Source organism: Oncorhynchus tshawytscha, linkage group LG10, assembly GCF_018296145.1.
Source record: "Oncorhynchus tshawytscha isolate Ot180627B linkage group LG10, Otsh_v2.0, whole genome shotgun sequence".
Lineage (NCBI taxonomy): Eukaryota > Metazoa > Chordata > Actinopteri > Salmoniformes > Salmonidae > Oncorhynchus > Oncorhynchus tshawytscha.
In genome coordinates this window covers 79,661,082-79,671,914 of record NC_056438.1, presented here as the reverse complement: position 1 = coordinate 79,671,914, position 10,833 = coordinate 79,661,082, and the positions used below count along the sequence as shown (strand labels likewise).

General features: G+C 43.6%; 1 protein-coding gene across 1 annotated transcript in view; it reads right to left on the bottom strand.

The window, feature by feature from the left end:
* Nucleotides 1–7,403: 7,403 nt before the first annotated feature.
* LOC112238531 (collagen alpha-1(XI) chain) overlaps nt 7,404–10,833 on the bottom strand; it is a 182,083-nt gene continuing 178,653 nt past the window's right edge. The window contains exons 61-64 of the mRNA XM_042329158.1: nt 10,089–10,201; nt 9,423–9,491; nt 8,866–9,099; nt 7,404–7,583 (exon numbers count right to left, since the gene is read on the bottom strand). Coding sequence (XP_042185092.1) covers nt 7,437–7,583; nt 8,866–9,099; nt 9,423–9,491; nt 10,089–10,201 — 563 coding nt within the window. The 3' untranslated portion in view covers nt 7,404–7,436. The remainder of the gene's footprint in view (nt 7,584–8,865; nt 9,100–9,422; nt 9,492–10,088; nt 10,202–10,833) is intronic.

Here is a 10,833-nt window from a genome sequence, read left to right as displayed (position 1 = left end):
ATCACCCCTGCCCAGTCCAACATCAACTACATCACCCCTGCCCAGTTCAACATCACACAACCATCAACTACATCACCCCTGCCAAGACCAACATCACACAACCATCAACTACATCACCCCTGCCCAGTCCAACATCAACTACATTACCCCTGTCCAGTCCAACATCAACTACATCACCCCTGCCCAGTCCAACATCAGCTACATCACCCCTGCCCAGTCCAACATCACACAACCATCAACTACATCACCCCTGCCAAGACCAACATCACACAACCATCAACTACATCACCCCTGCCCAGTCCAACATCAACTACATCACCCCTGCCCAGTCCAACATCAACTACATCACCCCTGCCCAGTCCAACATCAACTACATTACCACTGTCCAGTCCAACATCAACTACATCACCCCTGCCCAGTCCAACATCAACTACATCACCCCTGCCCAGTCCAACATCACACAACCATCAACTACATCACCCCTGCCCAGTCCAACATCAACTACATCACCCCTGCCCAGTCCAACATCACACAACCATCAACTACATCACCCCTGCCCAGTCCAACATCAACTACATCACCCCTGCCCAGTCCAACATCACACAACCATCAACTACATCACCCCTGCCAAGACCAACATCACACAACCATCAACTACATCACCCCTGCCCAGTCCAACATCAACTACATCACCCCTGCCCAGTCCAACATCAACTACATCACCCCTGCCCAGTCCAACATCAACTACATTACCACTGTCCAGTCCAACATCAACTACATCACCCCTGCCCAGTCCAACATCAACTACATCACCCCTGCCCAGTCCAACATCACACAACCATCAACTACATCACCCCTGCCCAGTCCAACATCAACTACATCACCCCTGCCCAGTCCAACATCACACAACCATCAACTACATCACCCCTGCCCAGTCCAACATCAACTACATCACCCCTGCCCAGACCAACATATATCAATCCAACACCACACATTTTAATACGAACTTCAAATCCCATCAATCCATCTATCTAAAAGTATAGTAATGCAGTTGTTTTAATCTAATCTCTGAAGTACAGGGACGGTGTCTTGCAGATGTAAAGGGCAGTCAGTGGAACTCAACTCACCACAGAAGGGTAATAGTAGCCGAACAGCAGTAGAAACAGCAGAGGATTCAGCACCACGGACAGCGCTCGCATTCTGCAGGTTAAACTAACGCTAAGATGTCGTTGTTTGTTTAAATATCAAGACTCCAGATATAAAGAGAGCGAGGGTAGATCCGTGCCGGACGACACATTCATCACCGCTCAGTACGCGCCATGTGGGCACCACACCACCAGCTGCTCGTGACTGAGTGTGAGATGGGGAAAGTATGTGGCATCGGGAACAGGAACGAGGGGGTGAAAACATCAGCGATGTACAGGGACCCGCAGAGCGGACATGACGTCATTTAGCGACACTCGCCTCGTCGGTCCGTTCACAGAAAATTTGCAATCTGAATTTGAACACCCAGCAGTGTTAAAATGTATCACATGATGTCATCTCAAATAGTGTTAAATTAACACTTTACAAAGTGTTGATAAACTAACCGTTTCAGAGTGATATGTCTCTCTTCCGACTTAAATTAACACTTTATTAGTGTTAGGGAATTAACACCTGTGGTGTTTCAGTAACTCGTTTTTTTTTAGTGTTGTTTTAGCATTGTACGGTGTAAAGCCTAAATTTGCATATTTATTTCCCAGGGTACCTTTCGAGTGATTTTTTGAGTTACCAACCCATGACTGTGTTTGCTTAGTGAGTCAAATCAATATTTGATCATACACATGTAATTATTTTATGATATTGACATTACTTTGTTTCACAATACCATACTCCATACGGCCTAGTTTTACCATAACACAGGGATCTGAAACTCCTGGTTTGCAGGCCACATCAGCAAGTCACATCATGCTGGCTTGCAAAAGTGTTTTAGAATTTCCTATTGGAATCCAGCCAGAGTTAGGATGTCCGACAATTGGAACTTTTTATCAGCTGTAATCTGCAGTTGGAATGACTGCTAAGGAAGGGAAGAATGATAAATGAGACTACCTAAACCATCTAAACTGGAACAACCATGTCAATAATGGGTGAAATAAATTCAACTACCTACAGATTGGATTAGATTAGAAATGTATGCTATTTAGCTTTGTGTCGTTTTAAGATCAATTAATCATTTCATGTGCATGTAGAAAAATAGATACTAAAACAAACTATTCTAAAAATAAGCCTGCAACAAAGCATGCTGGGAAATATGATAATAAAGCCCCTCCCATCATGTCTTTTTCCCTCTGAGAGAGTTCACGGAAATCAACACCGGGTGGTGTTGATTCCACTCTGATTCAAATAACACTTGAACAGGACTGAACAGTTACAACAATCACCAATTTAAAAAAATAATCATATTTGAGACAAGAGGCAGGAAGTGTGAGGTTTCTTATCAACCTTGTTCTTCTGATGTCCGACTGTTTGTCAGAGTTAACGCCATGCGTCTTCAGGTTGAGGGATTTAATAGGGGACATGGATGGATCAGCTGAAAGAGGCTTAATATATTTATCATATTAACACGAAGACCTTTTACTGTAGTTAACGTAACGTCATAGCAACGAGATCTGTCATGGCTGTCTCTATGAAGCTCAATATCTGGTGATTCATCTGCCTCATTAGTAACACAGTCCAATGTTGTGTGTGTGTGTGTGTGTGAGAGAGAGAGAGAGAGAGAGAGAGAGAGAGAGAGAGAGAGAGAGAGAGAGAGAGAGAGAGAGAGAGAGAGAGAGAGAGAGAGAGAGAGAGAGAGAGAGAGAGAGAGAGAGAGAGTACAGTGTGAGAGCTGTCTTGAGCCTTTAGAGAGAGAGTGTGCACAGTGTGTCGCTGTCTTGAGCCTTTAGTCCCACACAGAAACAGGACTAATTATGTAGGAAAATAATTGTTTGTTTGTCTTCTGAAACCCAGTCCTTGAGTAGTAGGCCCCACACGTCAGGGGCCAGTTTCCCCAGACACATATTAAGCTTAGTCCTCGACTAAAAAGCATTTACTGATTCTCCATTAAAAATAGCGTTTTTAGTTAGCCACGTTGGACCATCCTGATCTTCCATTCGGTGTGATGTGAAGTAAATCAAGAGTGATAGAATGGTAGACCAGGACACTTTAATCCAGGACCGGACTGTGTCTGGGAGACCGGCTCCATGTGTTCTTGCCTTGTGTGGGGCTAGTCAAGACAACAATGTAAAATCTTGCGGGTCAAAAGGACGGTCTGCTGTACACTGTTAGATTCTGGAGAGCAGAGCCTTGACAACAAAAGATTGCAGGTTTGAAACCTCATTAAAAGTGCAGTAAATGCATTCGACTGTGGGATTTTGGAGGCTGTAATTGGAGCATATTGCAGTTATGCAGCACTGTAACCACAATCTGTGTTGTAAGGGTGGACGCCAGACCGGAGACGAAGTGGATTGTATCACTTCTATCAACCCTCACGGTTACGGTTCAGCAAAATGTATTTATATTATAATATGTCAGAGAGAGATACAGAGAGAGACAGAGAGAGAGACAGAGAGAGAGACAGAGAGAGAGAGAGAGAGAGAGACAGAGAGAGAGACAGAGAGACAGAGAGAGACAGAGAGAGAGAGAGAGAGAGAGAGAGACAGAGAGAGAGAGAGAGAGGTAGAGAGAGAGAGAGACAGAGAGAGAGAGAGAGAGAGAGAGAGAGAGAGAGAGAGAGAGAGAGAGAGAGAGAGAGAGAGAGAGAGAGACAGAGAGAGAGAGAGACAGAGAGAGAGAGAGAGAGAGAGAGGTAGAGAGAGAGAGAGAGAGAGAGAGAGAGAGACAGAGAGAGAGAGAGAGAGAGAGAGAGAGAGAGAGAGAGAGAGGTAGAGAGAGAGAGAGAGAGAGAGAGAGAGAGAGACAGAGAGACAGAGAGAGAGAGAGAGAGACAGAGAGAGAGAGAGAGAGAGGTAGAGAGAGAGAGAGAGAGAGAGAGAGAGAGAGAGAGAGAGAGAGAGAGGTAGAGAGAGAGAGAGAGAGAGAGAGAGAGAGAGAGAGAGAGAGAGAGAGAGAGAGAGAGAGAGAGAGAGAGAGAGAGAGAGAGGTAGAGAGAGGAGGTAGAGAGAGAGAGAGGAGGTAGAGAGAGCGAGAGAGAGAGAGACACAGAGACAGAGAGAGACAGAGAGAGAGAGAGAAGATTTTCTCTACTCACACTCGTTCCACATTATTTTTAAGAGATGTCTTCAAGCATTTTGTCAAGTTACCAAAACATTTATTTCAGATTTTTACATTAAACTGTAAACATCATTTCACAGGTTTGAACGTGTTTATTTACTCTCTAGTTAAGCTGTTACTATGAAGAAGGGAAGGAGAAGGAGATGCTAACATCAAAGTCTGAGTCAGAGAAAGAGAGAGGCACTTGGAGAGACAGGACCCCTAGGGGTGCAGCTCGGCATTGTGGGTAGAACAGTAGCGATAGACGGGTTGGTTGTTTAGCAACAAAACCCGACGTGTGTGCAACTATGGGGGAAAAACAGACAAGGTTGGCTTAGATTGTTGATAACATGTAAACTATATATTTAGTCTCCATTGTTTATTGAAAACATAAATATATTTTCACAATAAACACTTGTTGTCTCTCAAATACATCGGTACATTGTTGGTTAGCTAGCTAGCTAATTTTAGCCATATTAGCATAGACGTGACATCAGTCAAAATACCTATAAAAAAAGGCATGGCATCAAGAACAAGATGAGAGTAGCTCAATCAAATCAAATGTATTTATAAAGCCCTTTATTTTACATCTGTTGATGCCACAAAGTGCTATTCAGAAAACCCCTTAAATCCCCAAACAGGAAGCAAGGCAGATGTATCTGAAACGAACCACCTACGATTCCCCACAAAGTGCTATTCAGAAAACCCCTTAAATCCCCAAACAGGAAGCAAGGCAGATGTATCTGAAACGAACCACCTACGATTCCCCACAAAGTGCTATTCAGAAAACCCCTTAAATCCCCAAACAGGAAGCAAGGCAGATGTATCTGAAACGAACCACCTACGATTCCCCACAATGGCTTCTTGTCATCCAGAATCACAACAACACGGGCTCTTCTGTCCCATTGAAGTTTACGCATCGTGTTTTTCCCCCTGACTTTGTCAGCTAACCCCTCTATAAAGACCCATCACACCATAGTTCAGCCTAATCTGACAAAGATTAGGATTCAGGATTATTTGATCTTTTGCGGAAGGGAAAAATCATCTGTCAAAATAAAGCAACGTGGAATCATCCCAATCCCTCTAGAGAACTCTCTAGAACAATACAGACGGTCAAGTCAAGACATTTGTTCAGAATCCAGTTTTAATATGAATCAACCATCAAAAGCACAGGAAAACATTACCTCATTACTGTTACAGGAAAACATTACCTCATTACTGTTACAGGAAAACATTACCTCATTACTGTTACAGGAAAACACTTCCTCATTACTGTTACAGAAACGGTCTAATTTATTTGGCATCATTCACAAACTGTTAGGAAATAGGCGAGAAGTTATTTTTCTTTTCCTTCAAAAAAAAAGAATTCCACCAAATATATTAACTCAATTGTACAAATCAAGGTATATACAGGGTTTCTTATCGATCCTATAGCATCTCAACATTAATGTACATAGAGCGATTGAGGTATACCATTCTGTGGGATAAAATTATATCTGGCATAAGAAGCTTGTCGAGTGCAATATGTAAACCGGCTTTGTGGACATTTTCACATTACTCATTTTTAAATTACTCTGCAATCTTACATTCCTGATTTAGTGGGCACAAATAATCAAAACCAGGAAGTAATAGTTGAAAACAATAACACAAGTCAGTTATAAGACAAAATGGTTTAAGGTGGTTGTAGTCCAGTTTAGGGTTTAGTAACCCTTACTGTATATAGGCCTACTATGTACATAACCCTTACTGTATATAGGCCTACTATGTACATAACCTTTTACTGTAGACTATAGTCTTGGAAGGGGAGAATAATGTTGTAAGTGCTTTATAATGGTCAATATTTACAAAGGAGATTCTTCATAATTATTTGTATTGCTGATATTACACTGTATCCCAAACACAACAACCTAGTATTACTTACCCATTCGTTTCTCAACAGATATTTAACACAAACAAATATATTTATTGCAAATTTATTTTCTATATAGTTTAAAACCAACATTTATTAAAACATTAATATTAAGAGCTTTGGTACACATGCAAGTTTCTTTTTTTGAAGAGTGGATTCAGAAAGAGAACAGTATTGTACAAAATAAAAATAATAATAATTACAGTTTTTTGCAAAATTCACTTTTTTTTGTAGCACCTTTGGTGTTCTGTGTTCCGCACAAAAGCACCTCTGTGGTTGTATCTGGAGCAACACTGGAGCCAGGGAGGCTGGGCTGGGGGAGGGACGCGGAGACTGGAGGTACCAGACAGGGAGGCTGGGCTGGGGAGGGACGAGGAGACTGGCGCTACCAGACAGGGAGGCTGGGCTGGGGGAGGGATGAGGAGACTGGAACTACCAGACAGGGAGGCTGGGCTGGGGGAGGGACGAGGAGACTGGAGCTACCAGACAGGGAGGCTGGGCTGGGGGAGGGACGAGGAGACACCAGACAGGGAGGCTGGGCTGGGGGAGGGATGAGGAGACTGGAACTACCAGACAGGGAGGCTGGGCTGGGGGAGGGGCGAGGAGACTGGAGCTACCAGACAGGGAGACTGGGCTGGGGGAGGGACAAGGGACGGGACAGGGTAGGAAGAGTGGTTGGAGGGAAAAGGGGTAAGAACGAGGGGTGAGATGAGGGGTGGAAAGGGGGCTTGGATGGGGTGAGTGGATCCTCCCTCTAATCAAGGTAAAGGGTGAGGAGAGGGGAGACGAGGGGGAGAAAGGGAGGTTTTAAGGGTTGGGGCGAGTGGGTCCTCCTCTCTGTTTGCTGAAAGTGTGCCACTGTCCGCCCACGGCATCAAACGTCCTTTATTCCTGATGTCACTTCCTCTCGTTACAAGTTAAAGTCATTATGTGATTGTCCCTACAAGGGCGAGGAGTATTCCCCTGGGACAATGCTTCTATGATAGGGCAGAGGGGGGTCATGTTGTGCTATAGGGGGTAGGGAAGAGGAGGGGGCATGTTGTTCTATAGGGGTAGGGAAGAGGAGGGGGCATGTTGTGCTATAGGGGGTAGGGAAGAGGAGGGGGCATGTTGTGCTATAGGGGGTAGGGAAGAGGAGGGGGCATGTTGTGCTATAGGGGTAGGGAAGAGGGGGGGGCATGTTGTGCTATAGGGGGTAGGGAAGAGGAGGGGGGTGTTGTTCTATAGGGGGTAGGGCAGAGGGGGCCTGTTGTTCTGTAGGGGGTAGGGCAGAGGGGGTTCAGGGGATGGTCAGGTCCTAGCCCATGAAGCAGATGGGGCCCACCTCGAACCCGAACCGCTGGCTGGGGTCGCCAAAGTCATTAAACATGACGTCGATGATGGGCACTTGGTCGACACGAGGAGTGTTGATCTCCATCACCGTCTTGGAGTAGCCCGACTTCAGCTGGAGAGGGGAGGGAGAGAGGGAGAGGGGAGAGAGAGAGGGAGAGGAGAGGGAGAGAGGGATGGAGTGGAGGAGGAAGGGAAGCAAGGGGTTATTGTGGTGTCAAGTTCAGATGCTAAGATCAATCAATATCTACCAGTAACTACCATGTGAGGACCAATTAGCAATCTCCAATGGAACCAAAGGAATCTCTCATTTGAACCAATGAAATCTCTAATGGAACCAATGGAATTTCTAATGAAACCAATGGAATCTCTAATGGAACCAATGGAATATCTAATGGAACCAATAGGATCTCTAATGGGACAAATGGAATCTCTAATTGAACCAATAGGATCTCCAATGGAACAAATGGAATCTCTAATGGAACCAATAGTATCTCCAATGGAACAAATTGAATATCTAATGGAACCAATAAGATCTCCAATGGGACAAATGGAATCTCTAATTGAACCAATAGGATCTCTAATGGGACTAATGGAATCTCCAATGGAACCAATGGAATCTTCAATGGAACCAATGGAATCGGTGTTGGCACTAATGGAATCTATAATGGCACTAATGGAATCTCTAATGGAACCAATGGAATCTCTAATGGAACCAATATGATATCCAATGGGACAAATGGAATCTCTAATGGAACCAATAGGATCTCCAATGGGACAAATGGAATCTCCAATGGAACCAATAGGATCACCAATGGAACAAATGGAATCTCTAATGGAACCAATAGGATCTCCAATGGGACAAATGGAATCTCTAATGGAACTAATAGGATCTCCAATTGGACAAATGGAATCTCTAATGGAACCAATAGGATCTCCAATGGGACAAATGGAATCTCTAATGGAACTAATAGGATCTCCAATTGGACAAATGGAATCTCTAATGGAACCAATAGGATCTCCAATGGGACAAATGGAATCTCTAATGGAACTAATAGGATCTCCAATTGGACAAATGGAATCTCTAATGGAACTAATAGGATCTCCAATTGGACAAATGGAATCTCTAATGGAACTAATAGGATCTCCAATGGGACAAATGGAATCTCTAATGGAACTAATAGGATCTCCAATTGGACAAATGGAATCTCTAATGGAACTAATAGGATCTCCAATGGGACAAATGGAATCTCTAATGGAACCAATAGGATCTCCAATGGGACAAATGGAATCTCTAATGGAACTAATAGGATCTCCAATTGGACAAATGGAATCTCAAATGGAACTAATGCCAATGGAAGCTCCAAGCTGAAATCTGACTTTTTAAGACTACATACCGAGCATCCGTCCGACAGGGCCTTGATGAAGGGGTTGTTATCATAGGACATCTCCTCGTCGTTGGAACCCAGGAAGCGTAGAGCCTTGTCATAGCCGTCTGCCTTGGCATCGTACCAGGCTACCGACTGGTGGCAGATGTAGGTGAAATTCTGACGGGCTGATGAGCTGAGCAGCTTCAGGAAGGTCATCTGGACTGTCTGGATGGTGTTCTCCTCCATGTCCACATAGTTCAACTGGGAGAAGGAGAGAGGAGGAGAAGGGGGGAGAGAGAGAGAGAGAGAGAGAGAGAGAGAGAGAAAGAGAGAGAGAAGGAGAAGGGGGAGAGAGAGAGAGAGAAGGAGAAGGGGGGAGAGAGAGAGAGAGAGAGAGATGAAGAATGGGGGAGAGAGAGAGAGGGAGAGAGAGAGGGAGAGAGAGAGAGAGAGAGAGAGGGTTATGGAGATGATACATTTAGTCTCACTGTAGGTTATCTTGCCCTGAGTCTGAAATGTCTATCGTATATCTCAATCTTGATCACGTATAACTGCTTCGAGAGGTGGATATTTTCTATACTTACTATTTTTCCACGTTTGAATTCACTGAACCATGATCCTGGAGCCTCTTTTGGCCAGTTAGATATTCTGACCTGTTACACAGAACACAAACAACACCGTGAATGAATGAACAGGTTACCAGGTTAGAAAACGACATGTTCACTGTTTTTGGTGCGGCAGGTTCACTGTTGGGGTGGTAGGTAATGGTTTTAGAGCATTGGGCTGACAAGAGCTGACAAGGTGAAAATCTGTTGTTCTGCCCATGAACAAAGCAGTTAACCCATTCGGCCGTTGTTGTAAATAAGAATTTGTTCCTAACTGACTTGCCTAGTAAAATAAAGGTTAAAAAAAAAAAAAAGGTCTATCGATCTACATCCTAAATAGATCGTAAAACACTGAGTATGAAATTGCTAAAAGGTTCATATTAACTACTGTACACTCTTAGACAAAAAGGTGCTATCTAGAACCTTAAGGGTTCTTTGGCTGTCCCTCGGAGAACACTTTTGAAGAACCCTTTTTGGCTTCCACGTAGAACCCTTTCTACATAGGGTTCTACATGGAACCCAAAAGGGTTCTCCTATGGGGACAGACAAAGAACCCGTTTGGAACCCTTTTCTCTAAGAGTGTATCTGTAGGCATTACAAACATTTATAGACATTATTTTCCAGAAATGACCCATGGAAACGTACGCCTGCGGACTTCTTGTCAGGGTAGATACAGGTCTCTCCTCCAGCGGTGAAGTTACAGTAGACCTTGAAGGAGTCTCCGGTACAGCCCTGGTTAGGATCGATCCAGTATTCACCTGAACATCACAACACACACAATCATTAACAGGATGTACTGGGGCCCTATGATAAGGTTATTAAACAATGTCCCTCATGGTACTGCAAAACAGGATTCACTCAGATTGTAATTATATACTCAGATTGTAATGAGATGCTCAGATTATAATGAGATGTTTAGATTATAATAAAATGCTCAGATTATGAGTTGCTCAGATTGTAATGAGATGCTCAGATTATAATGAGATGCTCAGATTATAATGAGATGCTCAGATTGTAATGAGTTGCTCAGATTGTAATGAGATGCTCAGATTGTAATGAGATGCTCAGATTATAATGAGATGCTCAGATTGTAATGAGATGCTCAGATTATAATGAGATGCTCAGATTGTAATGAGATGCTCAGATTATAATGAGATGCTCAGATTGTAATGAGATGCTCAGATTATAATGAGATGCTCAGATTGTAATGAGATGCTCAGATTATAATGAGATGCTCAGATTGCAATGAGATGCTCAGATTATAATGAGATGCTCAGATTGTAATGAGATGCTCAGATTGCGTTGAAACCAGCATTCACAGTACGTCACCAGGAATCAACATTGTAAATCACTAATCTTTGTGATTTAAAAAAAAGTCCTACTTTACTGC